This window comes from Anomaloglossus baeobatrachus, chromosome 2 (assembly GCF_048569485.1).
Source record: "Anomaloglossus baeobatrachus isolate aAnoBae1 chromosome 2, aAnoBae1.hap1, whole genome shotgun sequence".
Lineage (NCBI taxonomy): Eukaryota > Metazoa > Chordata > Amphibia > Anura > Aromobatidae > Anomaloglossus > Anomaloglossus baeobatrachus.
The window spans coordinates 408,575,172-408,600,292 of NC_134354.1; the positions used below are offsets into that span (position 1 = coordinate 408,575,172).

Here is a 25,121-nt window from a genome sequence, read left to right on the forward strand (position 1 = left end):
TATGAAAATTCAATAATTTGGGTAGACCTTAAAATGTATTACTTAGATTTCAATTTCTGTTGTGACCTCACTGAAGCCTACTTCTTCTACACTTACAAATTCAGAATATTCTTTCTAAAAAGGCAGAAGGTTAAGATAATAAAAAGAATCTTAAAGCACCACAACCGGTAGAATTTAAGATGTGAGGGCATGTGTTCTTGTGCATAAATTTGCATTGTAAACCCTTGTTCATGGAGATGATCACTTTGATGATGCGCCCCAGATGATTTTCTTATCAGTTTTTATCAGTTTTTACACCTGCTTTAAGGGATATACTGAATATAAGGATATTGTAACCTGGCATCACATTTACTGAATACATCAGATGATGAGAATAGAAGCCACATTGATTGTAAAGAATTAAATCATTGAAACTACAATTATTGGAACATTTTACCCAATCATAACAGATCATAAAAACTGATTGATGTTTGCTCAACGTACAATGTAAATCCATAACAAATTGCTGCTTTTAGAGGCCACAGTGATTGTTACTGTATGTGTCAAATGTGGCTGCATCCTATGAGCTTCTGATTTACTAGGCAGTCTCCCAAGAAACAAACAGGTTATTGAGATGGCAATCACCATCTGTCTTTGGCTTTCATAAGCCAGAATGAAATTGGAACACAAGTCATTTTCCTGGTGATTTGAAGGAACTAGAAAAACATTGTTTGTATCCATACCCTGTGTGATGGTTCCTATTTATGTCTGTATTCAGTGTGTAGGGAATGTGACTCTCTTAAGAGGTCAGGATATTAAATTTTGCTGCTGTTGGTTTTTACTTATCTTTTTTAATGATAGTGTTATATTGTTATTCGGCTTTTACCTATTTTGTACATTTTCGCAATTTTTCTTCTATTTTACAATCCTCATTTTTCAGCCAAAGTAATCTTGTTCATTAAAATAAAGTGCAATCATTTTCTGCTATTACAATACTTAGGAGTATGGTATGTTTCCAGGGATTTTGGTTATACAAAAGAATTTTCATTGTATTAGCAAAAGAAGTATTGCCTACAGTATCTGCAATGCTACTTTTTTTTTTTTCAAAAAACTGCATACTTCATGAATATTATAAGCCATTTTATTACACAGTATACTTATGTGAGCCATACCCACCAATATCAATGAGTTCAGCCCACAATAATAATAATATTTATATAGCACTATTAATTCCACAGCGCTTTACATACATTGGCACTGTCGCCATTGGGGCTCACAATCTAAATTCCCTATCAGTATGCTTTTTGGAGTGTGGGAGGAAACCGGAGAGCCCGGAGGAAACCAACGCAATTACGAGAACATACAAACTCCTTGCAGATGTTGTCCTTGGTGAGATTTGAACCAAGGACCCCAGTGCTGCAAGACTATAGTGCTAACCACTGAGCAATCTAATGTGTTTGGTGACTCAAGACAAATGATTATTGGTAGAGTTAAAGATCTGACATGTCCAGTTTCGGACTGCCTATCCTTTTGTTCTCACTGAAATAAGTCAACATCAGAGATGTCTGGCAATGGCAGAATCATAGAGAACTCCAATATACAGGAGGGACAGCTGAGATTGCTGCCATCCAAGCAATCAAACTTTCAGCTGACACCATCTTAGGTGTATGGGATGGGAGGCATTAGGTAGAATATTTTTTTTAACTTTTCCTTTCAAAAATCCTCTTATGATCAATACAATAAAAATATATAGACCACACCACAGGAGAAATTAAGAATTACATTATATTGCCAGCTCCTCCAAACAAACATATTCATTATAATCTTCAAATGAGGGACTAACTTTTTAACTTTATTTTATTTTTCTTTAAAGGAGTTTTCTGCTATGTATTGTCATTTTAAGAAGATGCTATATTTGACTCACTATTATATTTCAAATTCGCTCCACGTACTCATTTTTGTTAGCCTTTTCTTAGCTTTTTTCACAGTTTCGCAGTCTCTAGCATAGGCCTCTCTGTTTTTATGGCATATTTCTACTGTAGCCACTTCTCTTCTGCACTGAATACACTGCTCATAATTCATTGTACTGTTCACTAGGCAATAGAAATTGTTACTAATGCCTAACACTCTCCTCCCTCTCCAGCCTAGTCTTTTGGAGATCTTAAATGCATGTGTATTTGTAGTCTTCTAAATTCTTTAGACAACCACAACCCATCTGTAAGGCCATGTTTGTAATTTAAACAACCCATCTAGAAGGTCATATATGTGATGTAGACAATCCATCTGAAAGGCCATGTATGTGATTTAGACAACCCATCTGGAAGGTCATGTATGTGATCTAAACAACCCATCAGGAAGGCCATGTATGTGATTTAAACAACTCATCTAGAAGGCCATATATGTGGTTTAGACAATCCATCCGGAAGGCTATGTATGTGATTTAGACAACTCATCTAGATGGCCATATATGTGATTTAGTTTAGACAACCCAACTGGAAGGCCATGTATGGGATTTAACCAACCCATCTGGAAGGCCATGTATGTGATTTAAACAACCTATCAAGAAGGCCATGTATGTGATTTAGCTAACCATTCTTGAAGGCCATGCATGTGATTTAGACAACCCATCTGGAAGGCTATGTATGTGATTTAGACAACCCATCTGGAAGGCCATGTATGTGATTTAGACAACCCATCTGGAAGGCCATGTATGTGATTTAGACAACCCATCTGGAAGGCCATGTATGTGATTTAGACAACCATTCTGGAAGGCCATGTATGTCATGTCTATGTGACCAGAAGGGGGATGATTATACTGAACCTCACAGGATGCAAAAAAATAAAGTAGAGCCATCATGTGATCTGGAGTGACTATTTTAGCAAGAGCTTTTCACAAAGTACTTTATTTTGAGACGTTACATGTTAGTTAAAATTTATTCAAAAATCCATTTAACAAAACTTATTTAATCATAAAAGTATTGCATCTGTAATTAATATGCAAAAAAAAGTTAAAAATAGAAACATTGCACAATTCTTGACGATATATACAGAATTAAAGCAAGACTCACCTAGATTCATTGGTGACCCTTGTAATAATTATTGTGCTGTGTTAATATGTTTGTTCATACTAAATACCTGTAAAAGATTCCCTAATAGCATTTACCTTAGAGGTTTTCCAACGTGCTTCTGTAAAATAGCCTTCTCTTGAATGCTGAATGTATTTATTCATCCTTAGCAGTTAACTTCTTCAGGAAATCACAAGGATTGAAAACTGTGTTTCACCACTTATTTCATATACCAATTGTGTGTTGCGGCAAGGTCTTCTCAGTATATCACTTTATGTTGCACAGAATGATTGCTTGTTGGATGTCATCCATTAAAAACCGGAAAAAGTTGATCTATAGTAGAACCTTCAGTTATGCCTTTACCTCTGCAAAGAAGTATTTACATTGTGGCACTAGGCTTTACATGCAGAGACCAAGGTTTTAAATTGAATCCTGAAGGGAACGGAAAAACTACTGTAGCAGCAGATAGAATGAAAAGGACAGTGAATCGGCATATACCAGCAGCATCTAAAATAGATTGGAGTTTGACAGTTGGAAGAAAACTATTTAGAAGGAGTTATGTCTTTTCCAAGACAAGAAGCAGATTCAAGAATTGCTTCTTAAATGAAGGCACTAGGATTTAGAGAGGGTTTGAATGAGAGAAATGAAGCAAAGAGCAACCTGAAAGATGACTCAACAGCAAACAAGCTTTAGAGTTTTTCACACCAGGGAGGTTTGAGGTGAGAGGTTGGAACTTGAAGGATGGCACAAGAGGCATTCACCTCAAACTAAGTTGAGTTTGTTGGCTTTTCTTAGCAGAAAATAAAAAAGTCAGCATCTTACAACAGGAGCTACGAATAATATTTCAGTAGCATGTAGGTCAACAAGACAAAAGTGAATATTGGCTTCCAAATCCAATTGCAGATTGTGCTATTTCTAACATACAGATATTGTTGGCATTCAAGAGCATTGAGGTGTGTTAGCAAGTAAATATCACGTTTGGAACATGGCGATAAGAAATGAATTATAGTCAAGTCAATATGAATGAACAGGAAATTGTGACTCTTAAATTAACTGGTGACAAGATCGCTTTACACTTTAATCGGAAAATTATCACTAGAGCCCTGTGAGACATAGTCAGGCATAGATGATATGAGATATGTCAAGTGTAGGCAGGGTGTTTTATAAGGATGTTAGAATTAGAAACCCTTGCATCATGCTTTATTACCGAGAGTGTGCAGTGGAATAACGAAATAGAGATGTTACTCTTAAAGGTCAAGATTAGGTTATTAAGGTAGTATATTACATTTTCATAGTATGAATGATCCTTACAGGCTTAACTACACCTTTCCGACCATATTTTATTACTCTGATGGATCTAATAAAAACAGAACATGAAGAAACTCTACTATTGTGCATTATTGTTTTATGTATACAGCTCCTATACAGAACTATCTATCTCCAAGGTTACAGACTACAAACAAACTCTTTTGAGTTACATCTTGTAATCGTAGGTGACTTCCTTGAATCTGCACTCTCCTCCTAATTTATAGGTGATAGAGAACATCAGAATGTGTTACTATTGTAGATATTCTCAAATACACTTGTCAAATATAATCTCATAAATGCACAATGTTCTGTTGGGAATAACATCTCTAAATAATAAAAAGGATTTCCATATGATTGTTTTATTATAGAATACATAATAAAACAATGATTAAACAACCGGAAAGCGAATACTAAAACTCAGTTTCCCATACCTATCCATGCAATTGGCCAATTGACCAGTATAAGAGCAATTATATTGTTGTCATAATGCCACTGTGTCAAGAAAATATGGATGGTGAGGACATGAAAACTTGTAGAGATAATTTAGAAAGGAAAACGGGTTGATGTTTACATTTTATTTTGATTTTAGGAGTAAATGTAACAATATTTTCTAAAATTACATGATAGCAAATCTTTCAAGATAACAGTTACTTTGGGCATTTGAAAAGTTATTTTAAGCAACAGATTTATTGTAATTGTTCAGTATGGATTAAGAAATGTGACGGTAACGTGAGGTCAGTTATCCCCGCGGAGCTCGGCATTTGTGTATTTTAACAGACAACAATTGCATTTCTTAAACATCCAACAAATAATACATCCAAAGATTGAAATTATGTTGAAGGCTTTATACTACCAGGCTGTATACCACACAATGGATGGCATGAATGCAATGGTAATTTGTTATGAGTATTACAATGGTAGGGCATGACTTTATCATCGTTCTATTATTCGAATAATCAATCTAAAATTAAAACTAATACAATTTATAGTCATTGAGTTTATTATTCAGTAATAATAGATATTGGAGGACATCTTTTAGAATTGCCCATATCATACCAAATTGTAGTGAAACCTGGAATGTGATAGGTCAAACTGATCCACTTCACTTTACACCAGATTTGAGAATCAACATGTGGCTATTTACGTGTTTATGAAAAATAAAGTTATAGATTTACCGTAAAGATTAACAACACTTACAAAAATGTCTTTGAAATCTCACAGAGACTTATATGAGGTTTTGATCTGAAGGGTTCCAATGTGCTTTTTTGCTAATACCAAGGTGAAGACATTTTTAGTAGAACTGAGTGAACCCGAGGTTTGGTGTTTGTACCGAACACATACTCTAGAAAGAAAAGAGAGTCCTGGTGCTTTACGTATACTGACCACTCACGCATGCATCGCTGTACTCAGGTACGCTCAGTGCTCAGCCCAGTCCGAGCCGTTTGCAGTGTTTCATTGACTCACGCTAGGGCTAACTACAGCGTAATTCGATGTAGTGTGCACCAAAAAAAAAAAAAAAATGGAAAAACTCCTGAAGGGATCTGTTTACGGCTGGCTGCATGTGGGCAGAGAACCAAACTACCCAATTACTGACTCCCATTGGGGGTTCAGGTTAAGTCCGGCTCCCAAAAAGACCTCAAAAGTATGACTACATATCCGCTGAGCCGGACTTCCACGGGTCTGCTCATGTCTAGTTTTTACCCAAAAAGCTTTCTATGGAGCCGTCTTCACTCTCCAAGGAGAGCAGCACATAGCTACACTTCCTCTGCACCTTCGTTTTCCTTTGCCCCATCTGACACTTTTCTATGACATATCATAAGTTTTCAGAAGGTTTGGTTACTTTTTAATAAACTGTGGACAATTATTTATATTTTACATTAATAATTGCTGTGCCTATTAACAGATAAGAAGCCAATGCTACCTATTAATACATCCTCTTCAATTAGATGTGCTGCAGAATTTTTTAGCCTTTAATAATATAGTCACACATTTCTTCTGATCATATTATTAGTTCAGCTAATTAAATCTCAAATTTGACGAATGAATGTCATGCTTGGAGTTCATCACACATCAGTTAATAGAACTCTTAAAAAGCCAACAATTTGAGAAAGTAAAGCTGACAGAAGTTCAGTGAAAACAGTCAAGAAATTGCCTGTGAGATCCATCTTGACTCTGATGGGTAAAACCATTTACTAAGTATATATGCTTTGTATACATTTTTCTGCTGGTTAAAGGGTTCTGTACCAACCACAAGGGGGCACAAAATTTATATAGTGGTTGAAACTTTTAGGGAACATTCACATGGCGCCAGCTCAAAAAAATGGAGGACTAAGCTGTAACAAAGCAAACAAAAGAATCAACCTATTGATTTGTATGGGAAAACCACTTGCTGTTCTTATGTTAGGGCCTTTGAATGTATTTTAAACCCTTCAGGTTTTCTATGTGATTAAAAGAAGTAACACTCAATAATTTGCAATATAAGTCAATCAGAAGGCTAAAAAGACACCAGGAAGATGCCTGAGAGTCTTGTCGGCATTTCTCTTCAAAGAATGATAGTCTTTTCTTCAATTTTTAATGGGTTTTTAAAAGAAAAAGATCTGAAAAATGACAGAAAATAGGTGCCCCAACAAACGCTAAAGATTTAAAAGTTCTAAAAAAGCACTCAGGAAACTAACAAAAAATGCTAATAATAGGGATTCCTGAAGTTGACGTCTTTGACTGCTGAACACAGTGTGAACATACCTTTTGATTTAATGACTGTGTTGCATGGGTCCAATCCTGTTTATGTATCTGGTATATAACTCATAAATAACATTAAGGGGTTTAAACTATAGGCGACTACCATGGGGCTCTTGCTCCTATTGTAATTGATAATAAGCACTATAACATCAACTAACAAGGATGCAGAGACTTCCAATGATCAAGTAAAGAAGACAAGAGGCATAAATCATGGTTGGTTAAAGGCATGGCATTCTTAGTTGCCACCAGATGAGGGCAGTTTTAATCTTTATTTCTGTGTCCACCGTGTCCACCCCTGCTTCACCTTCATCTTAGAATCTGTGTATTGGTACAAGTGAATATTTATGTTAAACAGAGTGCAAAAAATGCATCTTTAATGCCAAAGTTTGCAAGGCCTGTTGATTTGTTAACCTTTACGCATCGTTTGCAGCTTATATAGTCATGTAATTAAGTGGGTTAAAATGCAGAAAAGTAGATTTCTCCCTAATCATGGAAATCTTGACAGTAGACGTCTATAAATTAAACTAGCAAATTGTTATTTCTATCCAATGGTCATTATGACAGTTCTAGCCCAACTTTAAATTTGACAAAGTCTCCAAACAATAGGGATTTGATTTGCAGCTAACATATTATGACCTTTCTCTGTCTTACAGAAATAATGGCAAATAGTACTTACAGTAAGTGATGCTAGTTCTTTGAAATGCAGACAGTGTGTGTTCGGTTATGGTACTTTGGACATACTATAAAACCAATACTTTTTCATACATTACCAAAGTGATTATTACAATTTTTATTTTCCTTCCGGATAACCAATTTAAAGAAAATTCTGCCTTTGCTGCTTTTTTACTTAGCTCTTTCCATGTTCTGATAGGTGATTAAGCTGACATTCGAAGAATTTGAGCTTGAAAGGGGGTATGACACCCTCACAGTCGGAGATGGTGGGAAGGCTGAGGACCAAAAGTCTGTTCTCTATGTGTAAGTTAATTGTACTTATTTAAAAAATTTACTATTTTTTAAAAGATCAGTATTCTAATAAAGTGATTATCCAGGATATTAAAACAAATCTAACTGCCTTCCATAAAGTATAATGCACCCCCATAGTTGTACATATGGTATAATGGGCCACACATAGTCCTCCATACAGTATATATGGTCCTCCATATAATATAATGCATAGCCCATAGTCCTCCATATAGTATAATGAACCCGCCAATAGTCTTCCATATGGTATAATGCACCTCCTTAGTCCTCAGTATAGTATAATACACAGCCCATAATTTTCCAAACAATATAATGCACCCTCTATATGTCTCCATATAGTAAAATGCACCCCCAGAATCTTCCATATAATATAATGCACCCCCATACAAAATAATGCACCCTCCATATTTAATGCACCCACCATAGTTCTCCATATAGTATAATGCATTCATAGTCCTATATATAGTATTATGCACAGCCCATAGTCCTCCATATCGTACAATGCTCTCTTTAGTCTTCCGTGTAATGTAATGCATCATATAGTCCTCTGTTGTTTGTTCACCATATATAATGCACAACCAGTGGCTAACTAGAGTGCGATGGGCCCCGGTGCGAAAGCTAGACCTGTGCCCCCCTCCGGACGTTGGTCAGATGAATGGGCACCTGTAGCGTTCTAAATCCTATAAAGACATATTAATGGCCCCTTCCCCCCCTTCATTATGCAGTAATGTTCCCAATCTTGGTACATATGTCCCCCATACTGGTAAATATGTCCCCATCCTTGTATACATGCTATATAACATCCCCATCCTGGTATATATTTATCCAATCCTGGGCCGATCGTAGTAAAAATGTTGCACATCCTGGGCCCATCCTAATATATGTCTCCCATGCTGATATAGAGTATATGTTCCTCATCCTGATATATATGTGCCCCATCCTGGTATATATGGTCTGAGACTGTCTCTAATGCATAATTTAAAAAAATAAAAATAATTTTAAAAAAATTCTACTCACCATGATGACCCCGGTTTACTGAGGTATGGATCGCCTCACAAACCAGGGCACCTACGTCACCAGAGTTCCCTGCAACAAGGTCCCGTGGTAAAGACCACGAGGCCTAGGTGCAGGAAACCCTGGTGATACCACAAGGTGAACTGAGTTCATGCCGGCGGATCTGCTGGAAACCCCGGTGATCCGCAGGCATGAACTCGATTCACCTTGTGATATCACTAGACTTCCCAGAAGCAATGTCCTGCAGTAAAGACTGTGAGATGAGGAAATGGCTGCTGGGAGCCCCAGTGACGTTAAAAAAGCATATAACACAAAAATTCAACATGGGCATTACACATGCATTTTTTCCTGCATTTTTCACTGACCCCATTGAAGTCAATTGGTGAAAAAGCAGGAAAAAATGCAGAAACAACTGACACGCTGCTTCTTTTTTCAGCAACAAAAACTGCAAGGAAAAAAGCAGCAGTGTGTGCGCACAGCAAATCACGATTCTCATAGACTTTGCTGTGATGATTTTTCATTGCATTTATCGATTAAAAAAGCAAGGAAAACAGCATGAAAAAAGCAACGTGGGCACAAGGTCTTCTGTGTATACAGTATAGCTGAGCAGTGCACAGTAATTTATCTGTATTTAGATACAGGACCTGGATGTGCTGCTTTCAGCAAACACTTCCCCCACTGCTCACATTGTGCCTGATTCTGTGGGCTGGTCCCCATCACCTTATCAGCCTCATCCTCCTCATCCCCACCACCAAATCCCAAAGTGTCCAAAGCAGTACCGTGAACGGTTTACATTAAGATAACATAGAACGTAAAGAAGGTCAGATGCACTTTCCTGCTGTACAGCTTACCCCTCTCCACATGGTCACACATAAGTATATAAACAATCGGACGCTATCAATGACTGCACAGAGTGATGGGAAGGGAGGCAGAGTATATACAGCCATGCCTGCGCTGCTGGGACAGAGAGGCACAGTAAGTGCTGCCTCACTACCATGCGCCGGTCAGACTGCACTGCTGCCCTCACCTGATATATCTCCTGCAGAGGCCGGCAGCACATTGTAGAGTAATCACATGCAGAGACTGGAGGGGGCAGAGCTCATGCTGCCCGGCCGCTTCTACTGAAAATGCATGAACATCGCAGCTCCTCTCACTGACAGGAGCCGGCTGCTGATCTGCAGTGCCAGCCCCTAACCTGTGGGCCCAGTCGCAATGGCGACCCCTGTGACCGCGGTAGTTACGCCCCTGTGCACAGCCCATAGTCCTCCATATAGTATAATGCACCTCAATATATAATGTCCAGCCCATAAATACTCACATCTCCTTGGTCCGCTGTTGCTCTGGTCTCAGCATTGAGTGTTCTGAAGCTGTGTCTTCACTGCTCTGCACAACAGGCGCAGTGAAGTGATATCATTGCTCCCGCTGTGCTGAGCTGCCAGATTTTGGACACGGTGGGAGAATGATGAAGAAGGTAGAGGACAGCAGAGCACTCCCTCTTTCATCATTGCTTTCAGCTGTATCTGCATCAGAGATGCCGATATAGTTAAAGGTGTAAAAATGGGCAGGGGAGACCTGGTGCCGCCACTGACACCTGGCCCGCCGTCTCTTGGGCTCTATAGCAGCCACTTGGTCTGCCGCTATAGGCAGTACACCACTGATAGAGCATATGCAAGGCTGTTGAGAGAAATAAGAGGTAAATATTGGGTTTTCATTTTATAGAATTTCCTGCTGTTAGAATAAAACAAAATCCTGGAAACCCCTCTTATAAAGAGCAAAAAACTTCAATCGGTTTGTTTTGATCTTTTTTGTGTTTGATGTCTCTTCCAATAGACTGACAGGAGCAAGCGTTCCTGATCTGATAGTGAGCTCCAACCACCAGATGTGGCTTCTCTTCAGGACTGACTCTTCAGGGAGTAACCTGGGTTTTAAAGCTTCTTATGAAGGTAAGCGAGATTTTCCATAAGTGCAGTGTGAACACAGATGTTTCAGCATATGTAACATCCACTCTGTTCAGCATCTAGACTAGAATCTACATAAAGAATATTTATTCCAGTGCACATCGGTCTCATTTTCCATTCTTAGCTGGCCTGACATGTGACAAAGAGTCATAGATATTTCTTATTACATCTAATTTTGTACAGGCATTCTATAGAAAAGTACTCTGACACCAAAGACTTTAAAGAAAAACTCCATATTACTTGGTATATCATAATCCTGCTGTTTGCAGTAACGTATTACATAGATTGATATAGGCTTCGTTTTGAAGATCTTCCTGTTTATTTTATATATACAGGTAGAGAAATTGTATTATGATATATATATATATTTATATATATATATATATATATATATATATATATATATATATATATATATATATAAAAAAAATCATATATAGTTGCATATGAGGATTTGTTATTTTGTCAGGAGTAAGTTGATAGGTTCATTTTTTAGGTTTTTAATTTGCATCTCTGTCCCGTAGTCAAATACTACTCACATTTTATTTTAAGTTCAGTCATTGATAGGTGAAGAAACGCCTATAATGGTTATAGATTTGAGGATACGATCATTCTCAGTGCTTTCCCCGCTCTAAGTAATTGGGCATAAAAAAACTCAAATGCACATTTCAGGATTAAAACTATTAGTAGTAATAAATATGTATTAAGAGATAAGGTGCACATAAGATTGCAGCATTGCAAGGATTTCTACATTGGCTTAACAGATTTGTCTGATCAGCAAAAAGAAAGAGTAATGTTTCTACAGACATCGTAGAAGAAATATTCCCATTAAAGTCTATCTTTAATTTTGGCTCTGACCTCTATCAATGGTCAGATCAGGCATCAGAGCCAAAATGGCCAAGAAAGTCTGATGGGTTTGTTTCCATTGACACAGACATTGCTGAGTCTTCAAAACTCCTTTTTATACGGTATATAAAAACTGGATTATAGGACAAGTTATTGAGTCTTTCAGCACTATTTCAGCAATATTTTTGCTCAGTATTATAAAAGTTTTAAATGATATCAATGTTACATTCAATGGAGGTCACTAATTCATTAATTACGTCTATAGCCAGAGACCGAACAATGAAGCTTGTTCTTGTTTTATTACTTTATGGTTTATCTGTTGTATAGTATTATGTTTTTAGCAAGTCATAATGGAGTCCGCAATGCCAAAACTGGACCATGATACCTGGTAAACGCCGCCAGGAACAGTGGAGTGTTTCAATCCAAGGTCATGATATGTAATAGATGAATAACCTGATAGCTGTGGTCATAGAATATGTGTCATTATCAAGCAAAGCAAGGTCTGTCTGCTGAAAAAATGAATTGAAGTCAAGTCAGTGCAATAACACTGGGAATATTCCAAAAAGAGTGAGGCGTAAGGTGAATGCAGTAGCAAAATATTCATAAAAAATTACCAAGTAGTAATAATAATGAAATAATTGTTACTAAAACTTGTTTCTAAATGTTTTACACCTATTGGATTCAGTCCAGTGTAAAGTGGCACTGCACCTGGAGGCTCATGCCCAACCACTGTATACCAACTATACCCGCTCAGTATACTTGTCTTATACTACTGTTTTCTACAGGACAAACTTAAGACAACAAAAATAAAGCTATGAACATACTGTTTTACATTTATTACCGATATAAAATGAAAAGCAGAGAAAGCAGCAGTGTATAAGGAATTGCTAAGAGGATGACATCTTCATGGAATGTGTGCCTAACAGAAATGGACAAGGCTCATAAAGCAAAAGTATCTGCAATGCTTACAGTAAAAAAAATAACACTATCGCCTGTAAAAGTAAAGATAAACTAGAGACTGAACTTTAAAGGCAGGTAGAAATATTATATTTGTCCGTCAGCGACTTTATTAGGCTCTACGGAAATTCACCATTGCCCTAGGATAGTATCTCAATTTATTTAGGATCCTTCATTCCAATCAGGATTAATTCTGCTCTGCCCTCCGCTCCTTTTGATTCCTCTTAAATGTGAAAGGCAGCCCTAATTAATCCAGCCTCGGTGACTGTCTGAGCGCCTCGCGTTTATTTTATTATTTTTTGTAGTTTGAGTTACTAATCTCCTGTAACCAGATTGCAGGGAGGGGACGAGCCACTGGCATTTTCTAGGCTTAGAACTTAATTCCTCAGATGTTCTTTTAATCTTGGATATAAAACAAATATAAAAGGCGTAGATAATTAATGACTGCCTCTTCCTTCCCAGTACACCGTACAAGGAAAGCATATTCTAGCCTGTAAACTAGAAAGAGCAGGTGTCTTAACCCTGAAAAGAATGAGAATCCCAGTTACTTGAAGCAGTACATTACATCTTAGAAGGCATATGATTCTGATATTGACCTATTTATTAGTTTTATCTCTCGTTATATAGAGACTACTAGCCATTTTCCACCTTTTTTATTTCAATAGAACACAATAGTTGTGTGGCTGTAAAATAGGGAACAGCATTAAAAAAGCATAGATATAAACAAAATTTCAACAAAAACAGTATCTGTAAATACAGGTAAAAATATAAAAGCAGACAATGCCACTGATTTGGGGAGTACTGAGATCAGTTTCAATCTAGACTTTCTGGTTCATGACTAAATCTGGTGTAAAATCTAAAAAATGTTGACAGTATAAAAATGAAGATTTTTAAATCAATCAGGTAATATAGAAAGCCAGGGGGTTAGTAATAGTTATCAATATACGGAGATAGTCTTCCTTAAAGGGAATCTGTCAGCAGGTTTTGCTACCTCATCTGACAGCAGCATAATGTAGGCAAAGAGACTCTGAATCCAACGATGTAATACTTAGATTACTTGCTGAAGCCATTCTGATATAACCAGAGGTTTTAGATTCAGGAACACAGCAGGGCTGAGAGCTTCCCCGCCCACACCAGGCTGTTAATAGATATTGTACATCAACAGTGAGGTGTCAATCAGAGGAGGGGGTGTGCTGAACTGCAGTGCACTGTGCCAGCTAGATTTAGCAATGATAGTCACTAAGTGATAAAGCCTTTAGTTTAAATAAACAACAGCATACAGCCTGATAAGAGAGGTATAGTTGATTTTCGTTTATTAACCCCCACAGCATGCTGTCATGAGATTGCATAGCAAAAACCTCCTGACATATTTCCTTTACGTTTTCTTTTTGTTTGACATATCCCAATATGAATGGTAAGAAATGACCAGCTTTAAAAAAAAAGCATTATTTTGGGATAATCTGTCAGAAGTTGTTTCTGCTATATGTTTCAAACTGTAGCCGTCCAGTAGTTTTGATGTGAATTAGAACTCATTAAGGATCATGCTATCAAGTCGGATTGATGCATTGAGTTAATATTGAATTTGTCCTTAATTAAAGTCCTTAATAAAATTTGCAAAAAGTTCAGGCTCCTACACACGTCAGTGAGTTTTCTCATATGCAAAGACCTGTCCAAATTTGATCAGTGGTTTTGATCACAGTTTCATCAGAGTTTGGTCAGAGTTTCATCACTTTTTCTAGGATGAACAAAAAAGTGATCAAAGTTTCTCAAGTCAAACCAATTTTTTTTACGGATACATAGACTTGCGTTGGCAAATTTGATCTGAGACTGGGATCATTATTGAACAAGTCTCCGTGCTTCTGTGCGAACAACTCAGTCCAAGGAAGAAATTGAACACCTAACCTATCCTATAGACTATTATAGGTACGAGTGTTATCCATGAAAAAATGCTGACGCATGAAAGAGTCTTAAGAGTAGACACATCTGTAGGTGATCAAGACCCAAAATCCAAAAAATGTTATGAGGTTTCACACATGATGAGACAAGGTTTGGACCTCTATTTGCGGATAATTTTTGGATGTTATCGTGAAATGTTACTAAGTATAAACAGAAATGATTTTTTACTTTTACAATTTATTCAAGTTATAATTTCACATTGAAATACATTTTTTTTACTCGTTTTAAATGTGTCATGTATACCTTGATAGAAAAATTGTTTCATATGTAGATGTTTAATCTATACCAACTGCTTTCATTCATTTATACATTCATTTTTGCTTTTATAATATTGATTGATGGAAACATGTATATGACTGATTGATAGATATAGTGGTAAATTAATGCACATACTTAGATTTTGATGAGGCATTCCTTGCATTTCTTCTTCTAGGCAACATAACTAGCCACTCTCTAGAATAGCAGCTGATTATTCAAATAGCACCCAGGTTCACTTGCTATAGACGCACCACCTTAAAAGTTGTTTTCTGAGTGCCTGACCTGCCTAATGGATGTTTGCTGAATATTTAAAGGGCATTTCTGTCTAATGTGTTCTCCCAACTCATCCCCTCCCCACTTTTCCAATCTTTCCCTGCTGATGGCTGCTGCTGAACTGTGTGAATAGAACAGTTTAATGGAGTGCAAGCTAGAGGACAGGGTGGAAATAATCCGCATACAGCTTGGTAAATTAGCAGTTAAGGAGGAGGGAAAGTTTCATGTTAACCTATTTAATGGTAAAAAGGAAAATACCGTAGTTTGGGATTGTAATTAATGGTGTGCAGCATGTAAAGCAGTCTTACAAAGGAGCCTAGCACACAGCATGATAACTTTTAAATGAGCCTGTGTAATGTTTTATTTTTCCCGAAGCATTACAATAATAATTGATCCAGCCTGAAATGCAATGTCTTTATAGTACAGAACTATGCACTTGGCACATTTTGATCAAGTGATTGAGGCATTCATATCCGGTATTAAACACAGAAATACTGACTCCCTGTGGCCTTAATAGGTTACAGTAAAAAAAAAAAAACTTCATTTGCCGCCATCTACAGGACAACACTTTAAATTACATTACTATAGCGATCATATGTAATACAGTATAATCTGGTATTAAGGAATATTTTATATTTGTGACAAAGTGTAATTTAAGCAGATAGTATAATGTGTAGGCAGGGTGTGCAATTTAATTTATCTCACAATACAGTTTTCTACTTATACACATTCAACATTATAATTATAATCAATTTTATTAATGACATTTGTAGCATTTATTTTTTGCTTTAATTGAAAGTAAAATGGAATACCTCCTTAAGACTATCAAAAAGAATAATTAAATATACTATATTTCAGGGTATGCAACATCTCAGTGTGCATGTTCGGTAACTGGACATTTCATAAATACAAGACTCTTGAGTAGGTAATTGAGTACTACCATGCTTTAGTGCTCGGTACTCGTAATGAGTAATGATGAGCGAGCACTACTATACTCCAGTGCTCGGTACTCGTAACAAGTAGTGATGAGCGAGCACTATCATGCTCAGATACTCCATACTCGTAACGAATAGTGATGAGCAAGCACTACCATGCTTGGGTGCCCGATACTAGTAGCAAATAGTGATGACTGAGCACTAACATGCTTGGGTGCCCGATAGTCGTAACGAATAGTGATGAGTGAGCACTACCATGCTTGGGTGCTCGATACTCGCAACGAGTAGTGTTGAGCGAGCACTACCGTGCTCAGTACTCGTAATGAGTAGTGATGAGCGAGCACTACCATGCTCAGGTGCTCGGTACTCGTAACGATTAGTGTTGAGAGAGCACAACCATGCTCAGGTTCTCAGTACTCATAATGACCAGTGATGAGAGATCACTGCCATACTCCAGTGCTCGGTACTCGTAACGAGTAGTGATGAGCGAACACTAGTCCATGCTGCTTGGATACTCAGTATTCAGTTGTAATGAGTAGTGGTGAGAGAGCTCTATCATGCTCAGTACTTGTAATGAATAGCGATGACTGAGCACTACCATGCTCGGGTGCTCGGTACGCGTTAAGAGCAGGTGGATGCTCAGATGGGTTCGACTCGAGCACCCAAGTATAATGAAAGTCAATGGGAAACTCTAGTATTCTTCTGGAAGATTTCCTATAAAAATGCTTGAGTTTCCCATTGACTTCCATTAAAGTCAGAACACGAGTCATGCCCATTGGAGCATCCAACTGCTCCTAAAGAGTACCCAGCACCCAAGCATGGTAGCGCTCACTCATCACTACTCTTGAGATGATTATATTTTGCTTGCATTGCTGAGCTCCTAACCATTTTTCCTATATTCTGCAGCCACCTTTTGATCAGTGTGTGAAAGATTGCTAAAGATTGCTAAAAAAGAAGGTAGAACAAAAAGCATCTAGCTTTGATAACGGTTTGTTTGATCCATGTTTAGAAATGTGTCAGAAGCACTTGCCTGAGCTTCTTTGACATTTTCCTCACTGATATATATATATATTATATATATATATATTCATGGCCAAAAATATTGAGACTAACAGAAATTTTGGTTTTCAGATAGTTTGCTGCTTCAGTTTTTATAGTAGCAATTTGCTTTAAATCTAGATTGTTATAGGGAGGGATTAGATAAATTGCAAAAAATTACAAAGTCATTTCTTGCTATGAAAATTAAAGTGATTCTAAAATTGATTCTAAGTGATTCTAAAATTGTCTCTTCAGCAGCTCATAGTTATGAAGTCTTTTACTTCATGGTTTCTGGCAGGGTGGGCTCTCTTCCTTAAGTGACAGTTTTGGTGAATAAGGGGTACTTCACACACAGCGAGATCGCTACTGAGATCGCTGCTGAGTCACGTTTTTTGTGACCTCATTAGCGATCTCGCTGTGTGTGACACTGAGCAGCGATCTGGCCCCTTCTGTGAGATCGCTGCTCGTTACACACAGTGCTGGTTCATTTTTTATTGTTGCTCTCCCGCTGATAAGCACACATCGCTGTGTGTGACAGCGAGAGAGCAACAATCCTGAATGTGAAGGGAGCAGGAGCCGGCGTCTGACAGCCTGCGGTAAGCTGTAACCAAGGTAAACATCGGGTAACCAAGGTGGTTACCCGATATTTACCTTCGTTACCAGCCTTCGCAGCTCTCACGCTGCCAGTGCCGGCTCCTGCTCCCTGCACACGCTAAGTTAAGCGGTGTGCGCTGGTAACTAAGGTAAACATCGGGTAACCATACCCGATGTTTACCTTAGTTACCAGTGTCCGCAGCTTCCAGACGCCGGCTCCGTGCAAGCGCAGCGTCGCTTGCACGTTGCTGCTGGCTGGGGGCTGGTCACTGGTCGCTGGTGAGATCTGCCTGTTTGACAGCTCACCAGCGACCATGTAGCGATGCAGCAGCGATCCTGACTAGGTCAGATCGCTGGTCGGATTGCTGCTGCATCGCTAAAGTGTGAAGGTACCCTAACAGAACTGTAGTCTTAGTAGAACTGTAAAGCTCAGCACAAGTTCTGCTGTAACATATTCTGTCATCAGTGGCTTTATCTGGAGTGTACACTGTTATCACTGAATTTCCATATACACATAACAGGGCATTGGAACAAGCACACAGCTCAGGACAGTAAGAACCGTCATTAAGAGAACTACTTTGGGAGAAACTGATGCTGCAGGCTGGTGTTGTTGCAAGATTAATAATGGGAACCTGTCCGGAGCTGAGAGGGGGGAAACAAAGGTAAATGGCTAACTTTTGCATATAAATCAATGGCAGATAGAAAGATAACTGGAATATTAGGAATTACTATTGCACACTCTCAGCCAAGCTGCTGGTGGCCAAACTCCTTTGAGATAAGTTGTACACTGTGCGAAATGAAAGCTCTTTAGAGGAAGAATGAAAGCAGATAGAAAATGCAAGTCAATTGCTAACATATTAATTTCTATGCTGTCTAACTAAATAATGTAATTTAATTGCTTGAGACTACTCATTTAACTGATGTTCAGTCCTGTCAAAAAATGACCCACTTGCATCATGCCAGTGATCTTCTCGTTAGCTCAAAAGAAAGTGTTATGGAGGACAATACAGCTGGTATTACTCTGTCATGTTGATTGAATTATAAAAGGTATTGAACATCTACATGAAGAGCAAGGATGAACCATAGAGTACTGATGTAAATTTATTTTTCCTGATGAAGCCCCATTAACACTGTATAGGACATCTAGAAATATGATTGCATGGAGAAGATTAGATGAATGCTATCATACCACAGTAAATCATCCTGAGACTATTCATGTGTGGGGCTGCTTTTAAGCCATGGTGTGGGCTCATTCACAGTTTTTACTAAGAGCACTTACATGAATAACGAATATTATCTAAACATCCTCCAAGAGCAACTTCTTCCAATAATGCAGAAACAGTTTGATGATGAACAATGCATTTTCCATCATTATGGAGACCATATCAAAAGCAAAAAGTGATAAGTAAATTGAAATTTTGGGTCCATGGCCGGAAAGTACACTGATTTCAATGCCATTGAGAATCTGTGGTCATTTCTCAAAAAACAAGTGGACAAACAAAAACACAGGAATTGTAATTTATTCTAAGCACTGGTTAGACAAGAATGTGTTGCCATTAATCAGGAGTTGGCCCAGTACCTGATATCTAGGATACCAGGATAAATTGAAGAAGTCTTGAAGAATAAGGGTCAACACTGTAAATATTGAATCTCTGCATACAGTCATGGCCAAAAGTGATGGTACCCTTGAAATTGCTGCAGAAAATGAAGTATTTCCCAGAACAGTATTGCAATTACACACGTTTTGTCATACACGTTTATTTCCTTTTGTTTTGTATTTGTTGGTACCATCCCTAAATTGTGGGTAAACAACTTTGTTTCAAGCATGTAAAGCTCATTAAAAGTCACCTGTGGCAAGTAACAGTTGTGAGCAATATGAAAATCCCACCTGAAACCAGATAAAAATGGGAGACGTTGACTCAATATTGACATTGTCTTTCTGTGTGTGCTATACAAAGCATGGAGAACTGAAAAAGGAGAAGAGAATTGTTTGAGGAGTCGGAATTCATAATCAAAATTGTTGAAAAATGTCAACAATCGCAAGGCTAAAAATCTATCTCTAGAGATTTTGATGTTCCTTTGTCCACAATTAGCAACATAATCGAGAAGTTTACAACCCATGGCACTGTAGCTAATCTCCCTGGATGGGAACGGCAGGGAAATATTGCTGAAAGGTTGCAATGCAGGTTAGTTTGGATGGTTGATAAGCAGCCCCAATCAATGAAATTTCCAAAGAAATTCAAGCTATCAGCGTAAACTATCTGTTGACATTTAAATGAAATGAAACATTATAGCAGGAGAACTAGGAAGACCCAATTGCTGACAGAGAGACATAAAAAAAGCTAGACTGCAGTTTGCCAAAATTCTTCTGGTAAAGCATCTTGTGGACCAATGAAACCAAGACAGAGCTTTTTGGTGAAGCACATCATTCTACTGTTTACCAAAAATGATATGAAGCCTACAAAGAAAAGAAAAGCACAGTGCCTACAGTAAAATATTGTGGAGGTTCAAAGATGTTTTGGAGTTGCTTTGCTACTTCTGGTACTCTGTACATTGACTGTGTGCAAGCCATCATGAAATCTGAAGATTACCAAAAGATTTTAGGTTTAAATGTAATACCCAGTGTCAGAAAGCTGGGTTTTCACCCTAGGTCATGGCTCTCCCAGCAATACAATGACCTCAAACATACTTGAAGAAGCACCCAGAAATGGAAGGTAGCAAAGTACTGGAGAGTTCTGAAGTAGCCAGCAATGAGACTGGATGTAAATTCCATTGAACACCTGTGGGGTGGAGAGATCTTAAAATTGCTGTTGGGAGAAGGCATCCTACAAATATGAGACCTGGAGCACTTTACAAAAGAAGAGTGATCCAAAATGCCAGATGAGAGGTGTAAGAAGCTTACTGATGGTTATAGAAAGTTGTATTGCAGTTATTAATTCCAAATGGTGTGCAACCAAATATTTAGTTGAGGGTGCCAACAGTTTTTTCTGGCCCATTTTAGGATTTTTTTGTGAAATTATGACCAATATGTGTTTTTTTTCACAGCTTTTTGGGTTGTTTCAATACACACAAAGGAATTAAACATGTATATGACAAAACACTTGCAATTGCAAAACATTTCTGGGAGAAAAACTTAATTCTTTAAAACAATTTCAAGGGTGCCACCGCATGTTTTCCTTTTCACTTCCATTTTTACACTGTTTTGGTTATGGCAGACAGCTGTCCGCTTGGAGATTTATTCCGGGCTTCCTATATGTTAGCGGTGGATTCCGGATATATTCCTCCTTTACCCTTGGTAGTACCAATATTGTGAGCATTTGTACAACCGATGTAAATTTAAACACTGATACAAGTAGGTGATGGCTGACAGCTGGTTATACTACGCTGTCTGCTTGAAGGTTCATTCAATCCCTCGTTTACCTCTGGTTTGTGCAGCTGGTTCCTGAAGAAGGTCCAGGTTGTGACCGAAACGTTGAACTGTGCTGTAAATAAAATGTATTCATCTTACATTCATCTGAGTGCCTGGTTCAAATTAATTATTATAACACTGTCATCCCTGACTGTACACATAATGTATGGTATTTGTCAATAAAAGTGTAAAACCTCAAATGAAATGCTTAGAATTCTACTTTAGTAACCATAGAAACATCTGATTGAAAAATATTGAAACAGCAAACTTTGTAAAAAAAAATATTTGTATCCATCTCCAAACTTTTGGCCATGACATAGAAGAGTACATACCGGTATATGCAAAACAAATATGTATGTCAACAATATGATGTTTCCCTACACAACTATAAGTTAGCAGGAGGAACATAAATGTGAATCACAAAAAGTTAGCCTTAAAGGGGTTATCTGGGCACATGATATTGATATCAAGGAGGAGCTATACAGCTCCCTGAGCATAAAATTCTTCTTTATTGGTATATGTTAAAATTCCAAACAACCTCCATATTGGCTTAGAACAATAATGTGTTTTATTGTTCTAAGCCAATATGGAGGTTATTTGGAATTTTAACATATACCAATAAACAAGATTTTTATGTCTGTGTAGCTGGATTTTTCCTCTTCGCTTTTAGTTTCAGGTGTTTGGCAGTAATACTGTCCATACTCCGGTTAAAATTGGACTCATTATTAGTGAGCTGGATTTTGTGTCTTCATATGATATTGATGACCTATTCTTAGGATAGCTGAAAGAAGCTCAGAAAGGAGAAGCTGGGCACTATTCACATATTGGAGTTTCATATAAACGCATGATTTTGCTTGAAGAAAATAAACAACCATCTCTATTATTTGCTGCCCATCAACAAAATCGCATTCTGGCAGTATTTATGCAATATTCCGTGGTGCTCTCTTTTCAAAGAATAAGTTGATCATATAGAAAAAATGTTTTTGCAGAACGACAGGCACTAACTGGAGTAGCTGTATCAAAACGACTTTATTCCCACGTCGGGTTACATGTGAAGGCAATAGGGGAGGGGGGAACACAGAGCACGTTGAACAATGGCTGTTTCCCGTTGATACACAATGCTTCCACGAGTCCACGTTTTGATACAGCAACTCCAGTAAGTACCTTTCGTTGTACAAAAAATTTTTTCTAGCTGCAAGAAGTTCAGGTGTCAGCCATTGAATAGAGCTTCACTATTCCGCTCTGCTTCAGGTGTAATGGTGGAAATCAGGTAATGTAGAGTGGCAACTATTCACATCTGCAGTATTTGGCAGTGGCGGCTATATATTAAATGAGCGGATCTAATAACAGATGATGACTGCTGCTGCAGGGTGCAGATCTGTAAAAATCCAACCAATCTGATATCAATTGATTGTTTTGATTGTTTTGGGGATAGTTTTTCAATATTATATGCCAGGAGAATCCCTTTTAACACTAGAATAAGCAGCCGGGGTACAAGAAATAAAACTTAACTTTTAATATATTCCTTAAAAGAAGCCAGAGATCCCAACCTCAAATAAAATGTTATTTTAAAATGGCCAAAACAACACACAAATCCCCTCAGCGGGAGAACGGGGACACCAGGACCTCATTTCCTAATAAGGGGACCATATGCTCAGTCCATGTAAGGACCATTGAGACGCCCTGAGTGCTATGAGGATCCTCTAGAGAAAAGGTGGATGAATCGTTTCTGGGTGAGACCATTCCACTTTCTCCACATATTAAAGCAGTGATTTTGTGACCCAGTGGTACTGAGGTGGTCCATATCCTGTTGGTAGCGGCCCTGTCTTTGCAGAATTGCAGTGGTCAGCTTACCAGATTGTTATTGAAGTGACTTTCTGGCCGTTGAAACCCCCTCTCTCCTACATGCTGAGGGGATTTGTGTGTTGTTTTGGCCATTTTAAGATAACATTTTATTTGAGGTTGGGATCTCTGGCTTCTTTTAAGGAATATATTAAAAGTTAAGTTTTATTTCTTGTACCCCGGCTGCTTATTCTACTTATTGATATGGTACTTTACCAGTAGCTAAATATATATATATATCCCTTTTAACACTAACCTTATTTAATTAGCATAGAGTAGCTATGTCTTTTAAAAACTGTGTACCTATATACATTCTTGCTGTTAAGTAATCTAAAGACATACATTCTCTATCTGATATATGTTCTCTCAATAGTCGATATGTAATCATTTTCACTATTACAGTATGATTTCTACATTGTAGCAGGTTGTGTCTCCTACTGTTACATCATTTTCTGAATCAATAGGCATGTTTTAGTAGGTTAATAATTTCCTTACTCAGATGTCAGTTGGCAGGAGGTACATAGATGACAAACATATTCTTTATTTTCTTTGTCGCTCCATTGGGAGACCCAGACAATTGGGTGTATAGCTTCTGCCTCCGGAGGCCACACAAAGTATTACACTTTAAAAAGTGTAACCCCTCCCCTCTGCCTATACACCCTCCCGTGCATCACGGGCTCCTCAGTTTTTTGCTTTGTGTGGAAGGAGGCACACATCCACTCAGCTTCTCATTTTAGTTATATCGGTTGGAAGAAAAGTGGGCTCCCACGGGGCCCCCGGCATGTTCCCTTCTCACCCCACTAAGTCGGCGGTGCTGTTAAGGTTGAGGTACCCATTGCGGGTACAAAGGCAGGAGCCTCATGCCGTCTCCTTCACCATCCCTTAGCGGCTCTGGGAGAAGTGGGATCCTGAGCGGTCATCCAGTCACTGGGACCGTGCTCCCTCCGCAGCCCCTGGGGGAATCTGTCAGACAGGAGTTGGTTAATCCTCAGGGACCGGGCCCTGCATCACTAAGGTACTCTGTACCCCCATGGGGGATGTGCATGGAGCGCCTACATCCCGGACGCTGCAGCAGCTGCTTATCTGACGTTGTCAAGGGTTGGGCTCAATGTCCCAAGGTGGATCTCCCAGTCTCTAGATTGGCGGCTAGATCTGTAGTATCGGCTGCAGATGGATCATCGCTAAAGGATGCCACTGACAGGCAGATAGAGCTCATGATGAAATCCATCTATGAAGCCACGGGCGCGTCTTTTGCCCCGGCCTTTGCAGCCGTGTGGGCACTCCAAGCTATCTCAGCTTGTCTGGCTGAGATTAATGCCGTTACACGTAATTCTGCTCCGCAGGTTACGTCTTTGACTTCCCAGGCGTCAGTTTTTTCTTCCTACGCCATGAACGCAGTTTTGGACTCTGCTAGCCGTACAGCGGTGGCATCCGCTAACTCTGTGGCAGTCCGCAGGGCCATGTGGCTGCGCGAATGGAAGGCAGACTCGGCTTCCAAGAGGTTCTTAACCGGTTTGCCGTTTGCTGGCGACCGATTGTTTGGCGAACGATTGGATGAGATTATTAAGGAATCTAAGGGAAAGGACTCCTCCTTGCCCCACTCCAAGCCAAAGAGACCTCAGCAACGACAGATACATTCGAGGTTTCAGTCCTTTCGTCCCTCCGCCAAGCCCCAATCCTCTTCGTCCAGCAGGCCGGAGAAAGGCCAGAGGAACTCCTATGCGTGGCGGGCTAAGTCACGCCCTCAAAAGGCCGCAGGAGGCACTGCTTCCAAGGCGGCCTCCTCATGACTCTCGGCATCCCCGAACCGCATCCTCGGTTGGTGGCAGGCTCTCCCACTTTTGCGACGCCTGGTGGCTACATGTTCAAGACCGATGGGTGAGAGACATTCTGTCTCACGGTTACAGGATAGAGTTCAGCTCTCGTCCTCCGACTCGTTTCTTCAGAACATCCCCGCCCCCCGAGTGAG

The 25,121-nt window shown here is 38.8% G+C and overlaps 1 protein-coding gene across 3 annotated transcripts in view; it reads left to right on the plus strand.

Annotated features, from left to right (window-relative positions):
- Positions 1-25,121, plus strand: part of CSMD2 (CUB and Sushi multiple domains 2) — a 1,639,331-nt gene that overhangs the window by 1,079,645 nt on the left and 534,565 nt on the right. For 2 of the 3 annotated variants that reach the window (XM_075336114.1, XM_075336115.1), the window contains exons 11-12: positions 7,963-8,066; positions 10,917-11,029. The exons of the other annotated variant lie outside the window; for it this stretch is intronic. In XM_075336114.1, coding sequence (XP_075192229.1) covers positions 7,963-8,066; positions 10,917-11,029 — 217 coding nt within the window. The remainder of the gene's footprint in view (positions 1-7,962; positions 8,067-10,916; positions 11,030-25,121) is intronic. 3 annotated transcript variants of the gene reach the window in all.